This window comes from Excalfactoria chinensis, chromosome 17 (genome assembly GCF_039878825.1).
Source record: "Excalfactoria chinensis isolate bCotChi1 chromosome 17, bCotChi1.hap2, whole genome shotgun sequence".
In the NCBI taxonomy this organism is placed as follows: Eukaryota; Metazoa; Chordata; class Aves; order Galliformes; family Phasianidae; genus Excalfactoria; species Excalfactoria chinensis.
This window is the reverse complement of record NC_092841.1, coordinates 1679627-1699432: the sequence shown is the minus strand read 5'-3', so window position 1 is coordinate 1699432 and position 19806 is coordinate 1679627. Positions and strand designations below refer to the sequence as shown.

Below are 19806 nucleotides of genomic sequence, written 5' to 3'. Positions count from 1 at the left end.
CGTAATGTATGGCCAACAGAGCTGGACTGGAATCCACACAGCTCATTGAACCCAATACTTTACCTCACTTTCTTTTATTCCTACACTGCAAGGAAACAACTAAAATTGCAGGTTCTTTCCCTTCCCTTCCCTTTCCTTCCCTTCCCTCCTTTGCCTCCCTGCCTCCTTTCCTTCTTTTTCATCTGCTGCTTTCAGTTGTACATTGCTCTGGGCACAGACACATTTCTTAGTGCATCACTTCTCCACTGTTTTTGCTGTGATCTCCGACCAAAGACAATATTTTTTTCCCTTGAAATCAGATGTGTTGACACCATAACACTGTGAACGCAGACACAGAGCTGAGTAGGAACTAACTTTGAAATTAAGCTCTGTTTCACCTTTCATATTAAGAAACCCAGCCTGGAGAAATCAAGCAACAGAAGTGATGTCATGCCAGCTTTATCAGTAGAGAAGGTTGTTGTTAGCAGTGCTGCTGTGGTTTTGGACCTTTGGAAACGTTTCCAGCTGTAATCAGGTTGGAAGGTTGGAACTGTGGAGGGGCTGATAGGAATGAGAACAGCAGCTTTATGCTGATGGGAAAAGGAATTCTGAGCCAGGAAACACAATCGGGTGCTGACATCATTTCAATAGCTGAAGTGTGGATCCTGTTATTCTGACTGGACATGTATGACATGGTGAGCAAAGCAAACTTCTGGAGTGCTATAAATGCCAGGTGTGGAACGCAGCTGATCTGGGTACTCGTCCATTGTGGCCATGGTGGACAAGGATGTGACCTTGGGTGGGATGTGGTAGGTCAGATTGGTGGCTGGACTTCATGATCTTCAAGGTCTTTTCCAATTGAGATGATGTGATCATTAAGAACCCTGCAACGTTTCAGACCCATGCCCAGCCCCTGTGCTCCCAAGGTGCTGCCAGCAAACCTCTGACCCACACCAACACCTGGCTCCCTTTGGGAAACATCTTTTCTTTGCCACGCTTTTGTTGCGTGGTTTATTTATCTGCAGCAAGCCGTGCACTGCTGGGAGCACACAAAGGATGAATTGGGCTGAATGGGACCGTGCGTTCATGCTGAAGCTGCTGAAGTCTGTGGCACGGAACTGGAGAGGCCGGGGCTGTAGCAGGGCTAAAGGGGTGCCCGGCAGTAGAGGACACCCAGCCGAGCCCCGAACCGCCCCGAGATTGAAGCGGCCGCGGTGCGGGCGGAGGGCGGGGAGCGGCTGCGGGGCGGCGGAGAACGGCAGAGGGCGCGGCGGGAGAGGAGCGGGGGGAGTCGGGCGGAGGGGCGGGTGTCTCGGGAGCCCCAACCAGCTCCACTCCGAGCGGTGCGGACGGGGAAGAAGCGGCCGCACCGCTCTGCAGCATGGAGGGGAACCGGACCCCCCCCCGGTACGGCTCGCTGGAATCCACCCGGTGGCCGCCCGCCAGCACGGCGCCAGGTGAGCTCCAAACTTTCCCCCGGGTGGCTCCGGTGTTGCCCCATTCCACCTCCCCACAACCCTACGTCGGGTTGCGGAGCTCCGTGGTACGTCCCGGAGCGGTGAGGGCAGCGGGGGGAGCGCGGCTGGGGGAGACCCTGAGCCCCCCGCAGGGTGGGAGGGGAGGGTTGGGTGGGGGGAAAGACGGAGAGAAGCGGCTGGAGGGGAGGAGGGATGGCTGGGGGAAACGAAGTGGTGGAGGGGAGACGGAAACCTCCACCCGGCTGATGCAGCCCGGGGAGGTGTAAAGGAGGCAGCGTGCTGCCGTGCCTGCTGTGGGCATGGCTGTGATGGGCAGTCTGGGGTGCCCGTGCGGCCCTTTGCTTCCTTTCCCCACTGTTCCTCTTGTAGGAAGTGGGTGGGCAGGGGTGTCTGACCGGCAGGTCACCAAGCCAAGCCCCTGGGATGGGAGACAGCATCGCAGCCTGAGGGGACCTCCTGCCGGGACATCTCTCCAATATCTCCCCCATCCCCTTATCTTCCCATCTCTTTCTGCTCCCCACCAGACCTCTGCATGCAGCAGGACAGCAGTGAGCAGCCAGAAAGGCAAAAATGGGAGGCAGAGAGCAAACTTCAGCATCCCACTTGATGCGAGTGTGTGGGTGCTGCTCAGCTCCGTGGGGAGCATCCTAAAGTTTTTATCCTCCCCAACTCCCCGCTGCATGGCAGGTGTCTGGGTGGGGGCCCACAGGGATCTGACCTTGTCCTCCAGGTCTGGAGTGCCTGGCTGTGTGCTGAGAGTGCTGGAGGCACCAGGGGTGTGAGCACCACATCACCTCTGCAAACGCTGCCCAGAGCTGGGCAGCACGCTGCAATTGCTCTCATTATCAAACATGCACTATATCAACAAGGGCTGGTTTTGATGAGCTGGATGCCCCCTGCCCACACTGCTTTCCTTGGTGGAATAAAACTCACAGCTGAGTTAAAAGCCTCTTGGGATGGAGCCCAGGCAAAGATCTCTGCCCTCCCTCCCCAGGGCACTGGCAATCTATTGCCCAACTTTAATCATGAAAGAAATCACTCGCAACTCAACCCTGCACTGACTGCTGCTGTGACTCATCCTGGGCTTGCTGCTGGCTGTCTAAATGTTTGCACCAAAGCCGTATGGAGTGAAAGTCTCCAGCTATTATACTCCTCATTAACGATACTCTCTTCCCCTGGGCTGTGTGCAACGATCAGAGCGGTCCCAAGTTGAAATCAAAGCCTTCTGTTCTTCAGTTTGCCAGGTTGAGGCTGTTGGAGAGCTCTGTGGGCAGTGTGGGGCTGATTCCTGTGCTTGGTTCCATTGGCATGTGCATCTATGGGAGCTGCACATGTGGGTCATCCTACATCCCTGAACCTACATCCAGCACCACAAGCATGGGCCCAGATGTAAGGAGGCACTTAGAATTGGGTGTTATAGACCCATTCAGTTTTGGTAAAACCATCTCCAGGGAAGTCTTTGCCGAGCTGCCTGCTGTACAGTGTGCCCAGGTTTAGTCCCTCCTGAGTTCTGAGTGTTCCCACTTGCCACCTGCAGGGGATGCATGGAGCCCTGGGTACCCCAGGCTGCACAGGGAAGCTATGCTCTGACCCATGCCTGTATGTGGGGCTTCAGGAACTTGGTATCACCCCACATCTATCTGGAGGAGGCATCTCCTGGACTAGTAGGGAAGATCCATGCGAAGCCCAGTTGGTCTTCATGAAGTAACTTGGATCAGGAGGGAGCTCTGGAGATCTCGAGTCCAACTCCCTGCTGAAAGCAGGCTCAGTTGTTAGGTGGAGTTGGTCACATCCTTGTTCAGGAGGTGTCTTGGACCAGTGATAAAGACTTCTCGACTTCTCTGGTCCCAGTTCTGGTTTCCTGAAGGGTTCCTGCCTTTTGGTTACTTGCACAGACTCGCTGGTTTCTCACAAGGTTTGCTACATGGGTTTCATGCAGAAGTGTGGCAGTGTGTCCCCTTCCCCAGCTGCTCACATGTCTTTGGTCCCACTTCCAGAGCCCTTGGGAAATCTTGGTGCCAAATACAGCATGAAGGATTGGCTGATGTTGGCCTTACCCAAAAGCGCAGCAGCAGCAGATTGGCATTTATGATCCCAAGGACTTTTTCTATTCCTCATTGAATTTAGAAGGTGTGGAGAGAAGGTGCCCAGGGCAGATTTTAAGGAAGCAAAGGGATGAGTGCACTCCCCCAGGGGTCCATGGGCTTTATTTTGCAGGAGCTCTCACCTGGGGCTGCCCCTTCTCCTTGGTTAGAGCTCTCTTGGCATCTTCCCTGGTGTGCCCAAGGGCACATCTCACCTTTGGGAGCCTCCAGCTCAGGTCCCGCAGCTATACCTCTTCTATGAGATATCCACCTGGCCCTGGTTCACAATACACTCCTCACCTACAACCTCTGCTGCTGGAAGTGACCGTAGGCAGAAATCACCCAGCACTCCCTCCTCCTCCCTTTGGTACACAGGTGAGGATTTACCTCTCCCAGATGGGCTGACTGCTGCTAATGAGGCTCTGGGATGAGAAAGGAGAAGGAATGATGCTGACACCTGTTCCAAGCCATTGTGCTCGCCCACTGGGAAGCAGCTGGCTGATGACCTGAGCCAAGTGCTTCTGCCACCGATGATCAAAGACATTCTGGGCTATTCCCTCACCCACCCAGACCAGCAGTGACAGCCTCCCTCCCCCAGACCCACCTCTGTGCTCCAAGATTTGTTCCTGACTAATGAGAGCTGCAGCAAGCTCGTTTCTTTGTTTACTGGAGAACCTATAAAATAATCAGCCTTGTCATTTCAGTCTGGTCGCAGAAGTGACGCTGAGCAATGCAGCTTTTTCTGACAGATATAGAGCCAGACTGAACTACAGCCGAGCCCCAGGGAGCCTACAAGCACACGGCGGCTGTTCTATCTGCAACCTCGTGTGTGTTGTTACCTGCTTATCCCTGTCAGCTGCAGGGAGATGTGACCAGGGCCACCTGCTTGTCCTCAGGTGCATGAAGTCCCCTGGGCCGTGACCAGCCTGGGGTGGCTGAGCAGGGGGATGCTCGGGACAAGGGAGCTCAGCATCCCTCTCCCCTAGCAACCATTGTCCGGTCCCTTAGCAACAGCAGTCCGGTCCTGCAAGAAACCACATCCTTGGTCCCATAGCAACCACAGTCCAGTCCCCTAGCAACCCCATTCAGGCCAGTAGAAAGCAGGCTAAGGGAGGGTTTCCAGCACCGGTTTGCAGCAGGGACAAGAACTGCCGGAGGGCAGCGCATCCCACCCCACTTTGTGCTCAGCTCACGTATCCAGTGGTCCATCAGGGAGGGGCTCCTGAGAGCATCCCAGCAGCTTGGGGTGGGAATGGTTAAGGATTCCATGTGAAGGTGTTGGTAGAAAGTGCCTGTGTGGCTGGAGGAGAGGGAGATGTGCTACAATTAATCCTCATGAGTTTCTAAGTGAGAAAGGATGGAAAACTATTCCCCAAACCAGTCACGCCAACCTAAACTACATGCATTTCTGCTATTCGGCCTTCTCCTCCAGCAACCTCAGAAACGTGCCTCACTGGAGACAATTTCTCCAGCAGTTCTGTGTGATGGGTAGAAAACAACTGTGCGGGGTGTTCTGCCTTGTGCCTGCACAGCTATCCCTCCCTGCCCTACTGGGCCAATCCCAGGGCTGCAGAACTCTCCCAGCAGAGTTGTGCCTTGTGGGGATGCAAAGGAAGCTCAGTTTTCCCCTGATGTATGTGACTATTGGTGTTTCTCATAGACTGGCTTTGCTGTAGCTGCTGAGCCCTCCACCCCCCAGCCTGTGCTGCCCGTACATCACAGGAGAGCTGGATTAGCCACTGTGTGATGAGCACACTGCTGTGCGTCAGTGATAACGAGCTGGGTGATGTGATGCTGGGAGCTGGGCTGACAGGGAGGTGGCAGCTGGCCTGGAAGCAGAACCTCAGCTGTCATCCCATAGAGCAGGCTGGGAGCTGCGGGACGTCAGTGTGACTTTGGCAGACAGAGCTGGTGGTGAAAGCAGGGCTCTGCTTCTGGGCTCCCATCCTGCCTGTCCCCAAACTGAAATACAACAGCCTCTTTTTCCCATGTTTTGCTGGGATGGTTTTGCCTCTGATCTGAAGCAAGTGGCATCCCTTTTTCCTGGCTCGATTTCCCCTAATGGGTTGCAGAACTCCAGGGGATAAGGAAACCGAACTGCCCTGCTGGGTACTGTGGGAAGATTCACTCACCCTGCAATGGAAAGGGAGCTGCAGTGGGACCTTCACCTCCATGACTCCTTGAGAGTTCTGTGTTATATGGGCCCAGGTTTGGCCCTGGCATGTCCTGGAGGAGGATGCAGATACAGGCTTGTCTCTCTGGGGGTGCTCAGCCAGGGGGTCTGATGCTGCTGAGTAGTGCTCAGCCTTGTGTGGAGCACAAATAAAGGCAAAACACATCTGCCAGTAGCTCAGTGACCTTGTATCTGGTGGTGACTTCCCATGTCGGGCTGTCTCCTGTTGCAGCACCCAGTGGGTAGCCTGGGAAAGAGGTTCAAACTGCTTGAGTAGCCTGGTGACTCTGCTTGGTGTCTGCAGGACTGCACTGTTGTCCTCAGCACCCAGTTAATATCTGCTGCTGGCTAACGGGGCTCCTGCTTCCTTTGCAGAGGATGAGATCATTTCCATGGCTGACTCCACCACCACCATCGATGACATCGAAGGGGAGCTCTTCAAAATCGAGAGGATCAGGGAGATCCTGGTGAGGAGGGAGTCAGAGCTGCGATACATGTGAGTGCTGGGAGCCAACCTGAGTTGGTGGTACATGTTTGTCTGAGCTAAAACGTGCCCATGGTCCTCTCCGAGCACCACATCTGCTCTGCAGGTTGATGCTCTTGGGTTGGGCTTGGGAAGGGACCCAAGGTTTGGGGGCTCACTGCTGCTCCCTGACATGGGCAGCCATAGGATCTGAGTTTATCATCGAATCGTATCACATCATGGTTGGGTTGTAGGAGATCTTGTGTCCTCCCAGCCCTACCTCCCCTTTTGGAGCTTCAGCACAGAGGATTTGTGCCCACAGAGTGCCGGAATCAATGTGGCCCTGCCAAAGAGACAGAAATGAAGCCACTGTAATGCTGAGAGATGGTGACAGGAGAAAAGTCCATGTGATAAAGCTGCACAGCCCCTTTGGAGCCATTGGTGCGTGCAGTCCTCTCACTGGCCTAGCAGGCAGGGAGGGAGCTGAGAAAAAGCAAAGGCCAAAGGGGCTGCAGGGCTCATTTGCAGCATGGGATAAACAGTGCCCTCAGCATCAGGTCCTGAGCCAGAGCCCTGGAGACGTGGCTGCCAGCACTGCCCTGCTCTGACTCCAGAAGTGCTGGGGTGGGCACAGAGGGAGCACAGCACACACATGGAGCTGAGGCGTTGATGTTGGAGACTGCAGAGGATTTCTGGGAGTCACAAAGAGTGAAGTGCTTGAATGTTTTCCATGGCAACTGGCACCTAAATCTCACAGGTGCTGTCAAAACTCACAGCTCGTGGTTCTTCTTACCTTGTTATTTGTTTTCTTTCTTGGCTTGCACTTGGGAATCACCTACAGAAAACACATGCTGGGGTGGGTACAGCTGCAGCATTCATTGCTTGAGTGTTCTGGGGAACAGAAGGACTGCACGTCAGAGCTTGAGCAGCAGACCTGTGAAGTGAAGCCATGGGAACATCAGCTTTGGTGGGCAGGAGGAGCCCTGAGAGCTGGGGACACAGGAACCTTCTGCACAACAGGGCTATGAGAGATAGGGGCTGGGGGTTGGAGTGGGGCATCTAACACAGTGAGGGATATAAAAGTCATATTGAGGGTCAGGTGGGGGCTCAGGGAGATGAACACCTCCATCGAAGTGTCGCCATATAGTGATATGAGTCTCCTGGTCAGTCGATAGCAATCAGTGTTTTCTTCTTGTTGGAAATGTCAAACCAACGCATTCCTATGTTGCTGAGATGTCCGTGCTTGGAAGATAATGAAACCTGCTGCAACGAGATGTCTCAGGTGGCAGAGATAACCCCAGCTCCAGCAGCAACCACCCGGCAGCTTGCCTTTGCTATCTCTCAGATCATATTGAAATGACAACTTTTATTATTGCCAATTCATTACCTCTGCCATCAGGGAAGGCTTCCTCCGTCTGGGATGTTCTCCTCCTACAGTGGTATCACACAGGGTTCCTCTCTGTCGCTCTATTGGTTTCCCTCTCTCTAATTAATATTTCTGGTGCCCCAGCTCCAGTGTGACTCATCTCAATGGGGTGACTCAGCGAAGGGCTGCGGGATTACAGGAGAAGCAGACAGGGCTCTTAACAATGCACACCTCACAGGGAACCAGGGGCACATCTGTGGCAGCAGCTCGTGGGTCCAATTGTGTGTTATCCGCAGACACGGAGCATAAATAAGGGCTTTTGCACTGCTCACAGACATGGAGCTCGTGAAAAATCTGAGCTGCGTGGTGCCAGGTTGGATGCTCTGCCATGTGCCTGCAAAACATCGGTGCACTGCTGCACTGGAGGCTTGGGAAGGTCATGCTTCATGTTGGGTACTTGGTAGGGCTTGGGAGGACCAATGGAGTCTGTCAGGTTGAAGAACAGGTCACAGTTCCTTGATTTCAATGAGCCAACAGCCTGTACCCCATTTCCATGCTATCCATGCTATCGCCTGGTGCACGTGCCAGGTTTTACTAAGGTGTTGTTGTCATCGGGGTGATGAGACTTCTGCTTCACTAACCGCCGTGGTTTCATTTGTGTCTCTGCAGGATGGATGACATTCAGCTCTGCAAAGAAATTAGCCGGCTGAAAAAGGAGCTTCAAAAGCTCCTTGCCCTTCCTGGTAAGGCTCTGTAGAGCTGCACCCTGCCATGCGCTCAGCAGAAAGATCTCTGTGAAGCCCAGGAAGCTCTTGGCCAGCTCCCACATTGGGATGCTCCCGGAGATGCTGCTGCTGAAGGCAGCAATGAGAAGCTTGAGCTTAAAGTGCCTTTAGTAGTTCAGAGGGGTGGTCCTGATGGGACTGAGACAGCAGCAATGTGGAAAAAAGCAGTGTTTTTTGTGAAGGGTATGTGACCTCCGATGTGCTGTAACCCAGGAGTGCAGGTCATTAACTAACTCCACGTAGCTGGTTTGTGCCCAACCTGATGTTTCTGGTGGCATCTGAGTGACACTGCAGAGTGCCCTATTCCCACATATCACAGCGTATTATTTGATGGGGATCTTTCCAACAACACAACTGTTGTGAGAAGTTCCTTCTACCCAGACCCCTACAGCAGCATCTCCCATCAATACAAAGCAGACTTGAAGCTGCAGATCAATACACAGCTTAGGGAGCTGCTGAGACCCTGCCTGCGGGCTGGCTCCATGCTGTGAGTTCTGCTGCATTTTTATTTAGCTGAAGGAAGGCGGGAGATTGATCCATCCTGAGCTGGATTGATTTTGGAGTTGGCTGCTGAATTCAGAAATGGCATTAAATAGCTGCTACGCAGGCAATTACCATTTCCACCCAAGCTAGCTGTCCATATTTAACACTCCCTAGTGCTAGCTCTATCATCTTATAGAATCACAGAGTGCTTTGAGCTAGAGAGAACCTGTGAAGATCCTCTAGTTGAGTCCCCAAAGATTTTTATATATTCTCCTTGCCACTCTATACCAATTAGTATAGAACAGGAGTTAGCAGTGATGTGAGTGCTTCCCAGGGCTTCACTAACTCTCTGCAGAAGGAGGCGGTGGTGCCCCATCCATGCAGACACCCAAGGTCAGGGGATGGGGCTCTGAGCACTGATGGAGCTGTGGGTGTCCCTGTTCAGAGCAGGGCAGTAGGACCAGATGGGCTTTGAAGGTACCATCGGCTCAAATGATTCTGTGATTATATGTGTGACACAATTGGGTCGCATGGTGCTCAGAAGCAGCCAGATGGAGTCTCTGGAGCCCTCCGTGGCTCAGCACCATGCTGGCACCGTGGCTCGGTGTGCTGGTATAGGAAACATGGGCCTGAATCTGACATTTCTGAGCACCTGGGGGTCAGCAGTGCAGGGTGGAGACCCCCAGGGAAGCAGAGGAGGGGTCTCTAAGCAAGGTAGCCTCACTGGTGGGACCTCACCTTGCTTAGGGACCCCTCTGCCTTGTGAAGCTCACAGTTACGTCTCACTGTGCTCATCCCCGTGGAAATTTCAGGGGTAGAACTTAAAAATCTGAGTTTGGTGACACCAGACCTGGGTGGGTTGAGATGAGATTTTTTGCTTGTTTAGCAGCCTTGTATCTGGATCCAGGTGCCTACTTTGGGTTGGCTTTTACCCCCGCTCTCATAGCCATTCCCAGGTGGAACAGAAGCAGAGCAAGCTTGGCTTGGCTCAACTTGGTATAGGAGGGATGCAGAGGAGCTAAATACACTATCTGTGCTACAGAGACTGAGAAGTCCAATGAGGAGAAGCAGAAGGAAGAGGAACTGGTGCAGCAGATCCACAAGCTGGTGGAAACACGGGATTTCCTGGTGGACGATGTGGAGTTTGAGAGGCTCAGGTAGCTGGGAACAATATTCTTTGCGGTAAAGATACTGCAAGCTTTCCTCAGATCTGTATTATGCTTTGACAGATGCTTCTGGATGCCTTGTTGCTCCCTTCCCATGTGCTAAACAATCTCTTTATTGCAGGGAGAGAGAAGAAGACAAGGAAATGGCAGAATTCCTGCAAAGTAAGCTCTCCAAAAGCTACCTCCAGAAAGCAAGTAGGTGGTCAATGAGTTATATACCTTACACTGAACCTACCTGGTAGTTTCTTCCCTTCACTATGCAGTCTGGTCCCAAGATTTCATTGCTCTGTGTAGAACTAGCTCAGCGTGGGGAGGTGCTGGTGCTGGAGACATCACCAGTCAGTAGAGATGCAGTGCTTCCATACGTTTCTCAGCCAGCATGTCCCAGGAGACCTGGGACAAGCAGGTGTCATTTTGTGGTTCATGTGCTTCATCGGATCCTTCCTGTGGGAGATGGAGAGGTCAAACCTTTCTAACCAGCTCCTTCCATTTCATCATGCACTGACTAAAGTGACAAGTCATGCCATCCACCCAGCCTTCCTCTGGGTCAGCAATACTGCCCTGATAGGACCCATCGGAAGTGATGAGCTTTCTGTCCTTGTCTCCACCAGAAGCTTACAGTGCCTCTTTCTGTAGCTCCTGTCAGAGAGAAGAAAATGACTTCCAGGGGGCAGCAAACCTCTGCACCATACATGACCAAAACGGGCCTCACCCTGCTCAAGGAGTGCTGTGGCTTCACCTGCTCCATCATGTAGCCAGCTCCCAGCTCCCCTGCATGGGATGTGACCACGGTAGTGTGCTGGGCTTTGTGACAAGGACTTCCTGGGAGTACTGAAGCTGCCAAGTGTGGGCTGGGTTGGTTGGTGCTGATATGTGGGACACACAGAATCCTGGCACAGTGGAAGCAGGGTGTGAGGGACCACCAGGCTGCAGCCCTGCTCTATGGGATGGTCGCTGAGGAAAAGTGTCAGAGCCCCACTGAGTCCTGAGAGAGGGTGTGGAAGGGAAGCAGTGGTCATTGCTGGGATGAGGATGAGGATATGAAGCACTAAGGGGATCACGCGGTTGCAACCCACCGTCTCCTATTTCTTTCCTTTCCTGCCCAGGTCTCCAGCCAGAGTCCACAACCTGCTCTCCTCTGAGAGTTCCAACCTCCCGTCATTATTCACGCTTCCCACTGCAGCACCACTACTGACGAGGCTTTCCATGCAGGCTGGTGCAAGCTTGAATGATGGCATGTTTCCTTGGTGCCACATCAATGGCCAAACCTCCATGATAACAACAAACACTGAATTCTACCTTAGCTCAGCTTGGAAGAAATGTGTGCAGCAAGCAAGTCCATGGCAGAGATATTCCTCACCTGGACAGGGCAATGAAAGAAGCATTGGAGCTAAAATTTGGGGAGCATCCGCCATCCAGTGTTGCTGGACACGTCGTTGCCACAGATCTCATCCTTGGCCTCGTTCTACTTTGTGAGTCTCTGTGGGCTGATTCCAAAGGACTCTTTGTGGGGGTGTCTCTGGTGCAGGTTTTGTTGCATTTGCATTTGTTTTATGGCTCTGGTGGGGCTGTGGGGAGGGAAGGGCTGTCCTCAAAAGCAACCAAATGAAGGGCTGATCTCTGAGCAATTCAAGATGGCACAACTGGAGCTGCTAAAGCCTGTCATGACAGCACAAGGGATTTTGTTTATAGTATGGGAAGTGCTCTCACATATCCATCCCTGCCTGCCCTGTAGGATGGGATGGCTCTGCTGGGTGGTATGGGATGGGGGTGGGGGACATTTGGTGGCTTCCCAAGAGCTTTGTTGCCCTGTAGCCAAGCTGCTGAGGCCTTCAGCTCAGTGATGCTGCAGCTTGCTGCAGTCCTGAGATGGTGTTCCTACCTGGGTCCTGCATGCCCAGGTCAGTGAGATCACCACCATCTGTCTCTTTTCCTTGCACCTGACAGCACATTCATCCTGATAAAACACAACAAAGATAGGACCCCGTTTTTGGTATCCTCTTGAGGTCTCAGTGTGAAGCCTCCTTACGTGATGTGCTGTTGTTGGTGACCTCCTGCATCCCACAGCACCTGCCTGCTGGTCCCTGTGTCCCTTTGCTTTGGGGATGTGGAACCCTGGAGGAAGCACTGTAGGTCTCAGAGTGCTTCTATCTGCTCCGCCAGCCCTGTGGAGCAGCACGAGGTGCCTCCACACTGCAATAAGGTGCTGTGCCTGTTGCTCAAGCAGACGGACCATCATCAATAGCATCCAGCCTGGAGCTGGCGGGGCAGATGAGGCCTCTCTTACTCCCTGCTCTTCCATTCCCTGCCCTGTGGCTGCTTGGCTTCATCACTCTACAGCCACACACATGGTGCAGTGTGGGCATTGGCAGTGGACAACAGACCAGCCCCTTAAGACCTAGAAGCCCCATCCCTGTGCTGGCCTTCCCCAGGCCTTCTTTGGAAGGGGAAATAGCAGAGCCACATTGCTTGGGCTGACAGGGAGCCAAAGGCAAGGAAGAGCTCTTGATTCACAGTTTGACCCCCAAATTAATCCCTGCTTCCACCCTGTGAGGCCCCAGGACCCACTGTTTGTAGGGCAGGGAGGATGGCCAGGAAGGAGGTGCAGAGGATCCTGACTCACTTTGCTCTGTGTTTATGGTTGTGTTTGTCATGGAGAAAGGCTGCTGTCCTGGCTGTATGATCCCAGTTGGCCTGTATTGATCTGATGGCAAAGGTGTGCAGCACATGGGAGCGACACTCCTTCACGTGCATTGATTTCAACCCAAACTAATAAATGTCTGTTGGAAGCTTGGTTTGCAAACATAATTTCCTGCTTGGGACCTTTGCAGAGGTGTGTCAGGGGGTGTCACAGCAGGGTGGTTGGAGCAGAACATGAACCAAGTCCTCTAAAGCCAGGCTGCATTTTGGGATGCCGTGGTGTTGCAGGAGTACAGACCAAAGGGTTGAGATGCTTGACCCTTCTCTTTCTGGCTGATGATTTAACTTCTGGATCAGGCTGAAAAGTCTTTGGGAAGGCAGGAAACGCTCTTTCTGGTTCATAAGCACCTCATGGTGGCCATAATAAGGAGGAGAGAGGCAGTTTGGGGGCAGAGAGGCAGGACAGGCTTTGTACAGATGTGTGGGACCAAGGAGCTCACAGTCACTCACAGACATGATGTGTTTTTACGCCAGTGACTGCTGAGGGGGAACCAGGCAGTTCTATTCTCTTGAATAGAAACTACATATTCAGAAACAATGCTCTAATTTGGGTCTAATGACTATCATGTCTGCCATCTGGCATCCAGTGATGTTTGGCATGCCAAGTCCTGGGTAAGTGCTAATTATAGGGTTAACAAGCCAGCAATGTTTTCTGAAGTCACTACTGAGGACAGCAGTTGGTGCTAGCATAGGATTGTCCTCCTAGGTCCTCGCAGAGCACCTAAGAGAGAAAAGCATAGGATGACCCTCCACACCTCTGGACCAGAGCCTGTCCCATCACTTGGGTGTGCAGTGACACCAGGCACACCTGGCCGCTATGGGGCACAAATCCTTCCATGGAAATACCGCTATCAGTGGTAGGACCTGAGCAGTGGGGATCTTTATTTCCAGCTCCTGCCCACACGGATGGAACAGTGGGCTGCTCCAGAGGAAATGTGAACAGAGTCCAGATTAAACCAGTGACAACATTTCAACGTGATGGGGATTTTCTATCAACAGTCTGTGGATTTAACCAGCGCTTAAATCATTCCTGTGCCAAGAGAAAGAAATCTCAAAAAATATCAAAAAAAAAACCCAAAAAGAAAAGAAAACAAAAACAAACCAACACCCCGACAATCAAAATCAAACAGCACAATGCAAACAAACCCAAACCCTGCAATTCTGCAAGGAAAAGACTATTAGCACGCACACACACACACACAAACAGTTGGTTCTATGCAACATCACTGTGCTTAAACCCTGGCACCTGATCAGGTAATCTTAGTTTCTGCTTCCATTTCCCACAGCAGTGTGAGTCACATTGCTTTTGCTTCACCCACCATAACAAGGCGGATGGGGCCAGTAGGCAGCACTGCAGTCATTGTGATGCTCAGGGAAACACCTTGCCATCACACCTTCCCACCTGGGACACCTCCCGTGTCACATCCCCTGTCCTTACAGTTTGGTTGGCATTAGGCTCAGCTCCGTCCCCCCACCTGCTCATGCCAAAGCCTAAAGTGCTCTGGGAATGACTCCATGACCACGGGTGGGAGAAGAGAGGACAGCTGAGTCACCTCTCAGGGTGGGTATAAATGCTCCTGGTCACTCTGGATATATCCCTGCAGAGAGGAGATGCAAGGACGCAAACACACAACCTCATCTCTGCCAGGATGAGTCATGAGTTGACTTTTCCAGCAGCGTTTGCGATCGTCACCAGTGCCTCTACAAGACATTTACCAACATCTGATACCCCTGAGGACCTCACCGAGATGCACCCTCTCCTGTTCGTTTTTCCCTCTCCCTTTTGCTGCCAGTGTTTGGTCTCACCAAAGAACAAGGGAGGCCAGGATGCAAGCCAGTGCAAGATGGGAAGCCATTCCCCAATGGGAATGGCTCACAGATCCTGCCCTGACATGGAAAGCTGCTGCCCAAGGAGTTTCCAGCAGAGACCCATGAGACTCAGCTTGGGGGTTTTGGTCTTTGCCTTGCAGGAAAGCCAGTGCATGGCCTCATTCATAGCTGATTTTCATCTTGATTTGACAGCTGGACTTTCTGCCTTGATCTTGGACCTCACAACTGCAGATAGCCTGGCTATCACCGGACCTCAGCCTCGAACCTCTCCTGCTATTGCTGGCACACCACGGGGCACCCACCTACAAGTGAGGCTGTCCTCCTGCCTGCCTTGCTCCCCTTGAGGCACAGCCCACTCTTGCTCCTCCTTGACAGTCACAATCCCCATTCTACAGAAGGAACATAATGAAATCATTAAAGTGTGGGCACACGGTGGCTGCATAAAGTTGCAACATCTTTTACTTTCCCTTGCCAGCTGGAATGCAGAATGCCACTCACCTCCCACTGCTCTGGTGATCTATTCAGAAGAACACAGGGACTGTCTTGGCCCACACAGCATTAACGTGTCAAGGTTTTGGAAAGAAATGAGCTCTTTTTTCACATACAGCAGCAATTACTGCCCTTGTCTCTGCAACTGAGTTTTTCACTGTTGTGTTTTCTTCCACATTTGCATTGGCACTGAGATGCTGCACAGGGCAACGTTCTGCTGCTGTGTGGCCTGAAATCCACCGTGTGAAAGTAGTCCCCTGGTTCTGTATTCATCACATTAGGACACACACTGAACAAGCAAATGCTCGCTGCAATTCATTCACTTGGTTCATCCTTCACCTGTCAACATTGGTTCCAACCACCCCAAGAAATGGATACATCTTAAAACATACTGTTTTTAATAGTGTGAGAAGGTGTCACTGACAGTTCAGGAGGGAAGGGTGAGAAAGGTATGAAACTTCACTGACGTAACCTATAGTAAAGTCTACAACACCTGTAGGGCTCTATCCTCTCACTCTTCCCACCCTGCTGAGTCTTTGCTGGCAGACCAGGTCAAGTTGGCATCTTCCTCACAGTCCCATAGGCATAGCTGTTTGCTATCGGCACTGTATGCTCTTTCTTTTCACCTCCATTAAGATGTCCATGAGGTCTTGGATAAACTGCTGAATCTAAGGTAGGAAAGAGAGGTGGTAGAGCTCAGTGCTGGGTAAGGTGTCTTGCAGTAGCGATGGGAGCATGAGGCAGGGGGGAGCTTATTGGCCCTTTAGGAAGACAAATGTCACCGATCAAACTGGAGGATAAAACCTTGGTGGATCTACATCACCAGAATGGTCTTAAACAGTCAAGTCTGAGTTCAGGGCAGGAGTAAATGGATCCACACCTTGGCAATGGGTTGACCTGCACATCCTGGCCTGCCCTTCCAGGCTCCCACCCCTTGTCACCCTACAGCAAGGACCCACACCCAGGTTTTCCTGGTGTCTTCTGTCCAAGAGAGGGCACAGGTGAAAACATAGGTATCTGCTGGGCATCTTGCTTTCCCTGGACTCTCCCCCCCCTTTGGGCAGCTGAGGGTCATTACTGCTCCTCTATCTGGGCACAGAGAAGGGGTCTGGCTTCCCTACCACATTCAGCTGTGTGTAGCTGTCATCCACTGGCACATTCAGGCTTGTTTTCATCTGCTCGCTCACGTGCTGGAAGAGGCCGAGGATGGCCATCTTGATGGCCCCCAGCTCCTGGGTTTTCTTGGCAGCTGTTTTCTGCATGTCAGCCCAGCGAGACTCCTGAGAGGAGACAGGCAGCATGTGAACAAGACCCAGCAAAGATGCTGCTTCAGCACTGGAGATCCTGATCTGGAGACCCTAATTTCTACGGTCGTCTGTTTTGCTGTGAAGACCACATGCTTGCTGGAGGTGGTCCAGCTTGGTGTGATATAAGCTGATCCAGATACCACCACACTTGTTTGTTATCCCCAGAAGATTCCCCATCTCTCTGCTGGCTCCTGCAGCCCTCGCTCTGATGGGTCTCACCACATTTGTGCTCTCTGGGAGCTGGGAATCCCACTGCTACCCTCCCACTCTCCAGCTTTGCCTGATGGGACTCAACTCATTCCAGGCCTGGGAGATCTTCCCCTGCCTGTCCCATCTTTCCTCACCCAGGTGAGAAGATCCCTTTGAGCCTGCTGATAACGCAGCTCAAGCTGATCCAGGTCATCCTTGTACTGCAGGCTCTCATCTTTAGCACACTGGCTGAGTTCCTCGGCTTGCTGTTTCGCCTCCCTGATCCCACGTTCTGCTTGCAGCAGGGCTTTGCGCATCCTCACCAGCATCTTGTAGCGCCACATGATTGCCTGGATCTCCTCAAACTGCAGCACAGCAGGGTTAGTAATCCCACCCCCCCATTACAATGGAAAGTCTTGCACTGTTCGTGAGGTGCAGCACCTGCCCCAGCTGGAATGTCTTCCCTTGTTGATGGGCTGCCAGCCAAGTTGGGTTGTGAGCAATGCCCCATCCCTGGTAATTTCCAGTTGGGCTGTTCCCAGAGGTGCCATAAGCAAGGTGAGACATCACACCTCTTCTCCAAAGGAGCAGCACTCCAATAAAACAAAGCACAAACGCAACTGCCTGCACTGATCTACCTGGACCTGGGAGGGGGCCAGCTGGCATCCCAGGAGAATGAGTGATGCATGGAATGATGCCCAGGCTTCCCTGAAAGGATACAGCTTGGGTTCCCATCCCTAGACAACACTCCTCCCACACCATCAATGTGACACGAAACAGTGACTCAAAGTGTTCCCCATTCCACTCATCTCTGTGCCTTTACCCCTTCTAAATAGTTTTCCTTTAGTTTACCCAAGCCTTCCCCTCCTTTTCTGGTTCTCTTCCTTTAACTCTGGTCCCCTTGGTTCACCCTGCTTGCAGGGAACCTCTTTCCACCCCATCTGAGGTCTCTGGGCTTGACCAAATGCTATGATTTTCCTGGATGTATCTTTTCTTCTCCATGCTTAATGCCCATGTAAGGCCCTCCCTGTGGCCACGAACTGCCTCCCACACTCACCTGTGAGACCTTCACCACATCCTCCAGGTATGTTCCAAAGATGGAGTAATTCTGCACCCTGACACTGAGTTCCTGGTGCTTGTTTTTCAGGTCTTTCAATTCCTCCTTAGCTGTCAGCAGCTCATTCTCCTTTTGTATCTTCATCTCCCTTTCTTTGCCAGCTTTCTTTAGAGCTTGGATTCGCATTTTATCATTGTCCTAGCAGTGTTCCCCATAAAGACATGCACATATATACATGCACACAGGGAAAGAAAGAGAAGAAGGAATTATGTCATTCAGCAGCACTGTAAGGAGTTATCTTTCCCTGGGAACACATTCCACCCCTGCTTAATGGGACCATCTCATTAGCACCAACACTTTGGTCTTGGAGACAAGACCCCTGGGATGGCACTTTGCTTTTCAGACCTACTGCTATCAATCAGTGGGGACAGTATGAGCCCCTCCTCTGGGTTTCCTGGGGCCCTCGGGGGTCACAGTGGTGCAGGATGAGCTGCATGCTGCACAAGCCCTGACAGGGCTTTCCATGTCTGGCACAAAGTCCTGAGCCGCCCTTAGGGGTGCCCACAGTCCTTCTTCCCAGGGAAGGGTTGGAATTGGCCGTGCATCTCAATGTTGTGCTGGATGGATGGAGGAGGGGCAGCTGTACCTTTAGGGTTCTCTCAGATTTCTTCATGTGAACCTTCATCTCGGCCTCTTTGGCCCAGAACTCCTTCCACCTGCAGGTGATGTTCTCCATCCTCACCCTGAAGGCCTGGCAGCACAGAGGGGACACAGCTCGGCTGTCCATGCCCACAGCCAGCCACAAATGCACTGCCACCCTCCAAAAAGCCATCCCAGCAGCGACCAGTTCCCTTCCACCTTTCTCACCTCTTCCTTCTCCTCCAGAACCCTTTGCATCTCTTGGGCTTCTTTCTTCTTCTCCTGGAGGCGAATAAATGGAGACAGAGAGTCCTCCTCGGTCAGTTTGAGTTTCCTGCCACAGAAGCATTCATTGCGGTGACCGACTGGGCTCAGCACCTTGTCAGGGTGTTGGCGTGCTGTGCCCCATCACCCACCCAGGACCTGCCTCAGAGCTGGTCCAGCAATGAGTCTCCCAGAACCAGGGAGGATTGCTCTCCATAGGGGATCCCATGGAGACAGCAAGGAGGGATTGCAGGGCTGAGGAGGGGAGATGCAAAGAGAGGCTGAAGTGGTGGAGGAAAGGAGATGAGTGGGGGAGATAAGGGATGTGAGCTTGCAGGGGTGGGGGAAACAGAAGTGGATGGAGGGGGTGGAGGAACTCCCTACTTGAGCAAGGGCAGCAGATTCTGCCTGTACTGCATGCTGAAATAGTCTGACAGGTCCTCATTGTCCACGGTGGCCATTGCTTCAGCCATCAGCACAGCCCAGAGAGCTCAAGTCCTGGTGCAGCTGCCACACCGTCACCCCAGGAGCCACCCTCTAAGCCCACAGGCTCAGCAGTGCATAGGAGACACACTCAGCAAGGATAGGAGCCCGGGGAGCCTCCTGCTTCTGCTTTCTTAGCACATTCTGTGCCCTGGCTGTGCCTGTTGATGCTGACTGTTGGTGGTCGGTTGGCATGGAACAGGTTCCAAGGCAGTTGGAGGACGCTCAGGCAGTTATATGGAGACCAAAGCAGTGTGATACCCCACATCCTCATGGAAGGGAGTGCATGTGTGCCCTGCCTGCTCTGCACCCTGTGTTATGTCCAGCTCCCTGCAGTGCCTTGGGCTGCCAGAAGGGCTCTGCTGCCCTATAGGCTGGGATGGTGCCTTGTGATGACCCCTTTACTCCCAAAGGTCCCCCACCCACAGCTGGCAGTGACCTCCAGGTCTGCTCCTTCTATGAGACATTTCACCCTCTATGTTTGCCAAAGGCAACCTCTGCCTTTCTCAGCCCTTACATGCAAGATCCAGCTGCAGGCTACTGCATGTGAAATGCCCCTGCCTTGGTGGTGAGACTCTGCAGGGAGAAGTCTTCATTTTGGTTACAGCCCCAACCTGTATCAGGGAAATTACTTTCAGGCAAACATCACCCTGTGCTCATTATGAACCAGTGAACCGGGGAAAGGCGGCCAGCTCTGTCTGTTTTAAGCAGGAGGAAGATATATGGTACAGGAGGGGGGCATTAGTTGTGTGAGAGATGCTTCATTTAGAAACAAATGACCAAGGCAAAGCCAGGGATGCACTTGGCTTTTATTATGGAGGTTGAAATCAGCCACAGGTGACTTCCCTATGGACGGCACCGAGCTGCTCCC

General features: G+C 52.6%; 2 protein-coding genes across 3 annotated transcripts; one reads left to right on the top strand and one right to left on the bottom strand.

Annotated features, from left to right (window-relative positions):
- The first annotated feature begins 1257 nt into the window (after window positions 1–1257).
- Window positions 1258–11222, top strand: LOC140259984 (bMERB domain-containing protein 1-like). Of its 2 annotated transcripts, none has more exons than XM_072351851.1 (7): window positions 1258–1436; window positions 6090–6210; window positions 8213–8286; window positions 9854–9968; window positions 10099–10139; window positions 10614–10768; window positions 11084–11222. In XM_072351851.1, the coding sequence occupies exons 1-6, from the start codon at window positions 1361–1363 to the stop codon at window positions 10730–10732; spliced, it is 546 nt and encodes a 181-aa protein (XP_072207952.1). In that variant the 5' UTR covers window positions 1258–1360; the 3' UTR covers window positions 10733–10768; window positions 11084–11222. The 2 variants fall into 2 exon arrangements, with proteins under 2 accessions (XP_072207952.1, XP_072207951.1); XM_072351850.1 differs by having other exon boundaries at window positions 10099–10172.
- A 4370-nt stretch (window positions 11223–15592) lies between these two features.
- Window positions 15593–18922, bottom strand: CCDC42 (coiled-coil domain containing 42). The gene is made up of 7 exons (XM_072352287.1): window positions 18837–18922; window positions 18417–18522; window positions 18196–18300; window positions 17550–17747; window positions 16648–16857; window positions 16118–16276; window positions 15593–15664 (listed from the first exon to the last, which is right to left on the bottom strand). The coding sequence occupies exons 1-7, from the start codon at window positions 18911–18913 to the stop codon at window positions 15593–15595; spliced, it is 927 nt and encodes a 308-aa protein (XP_072208388.1). The 5' UTR covers window positions 18914–18922.
- Between the last annotated feature and the right edge of the window lie 884 nt (window positions 18923–19806).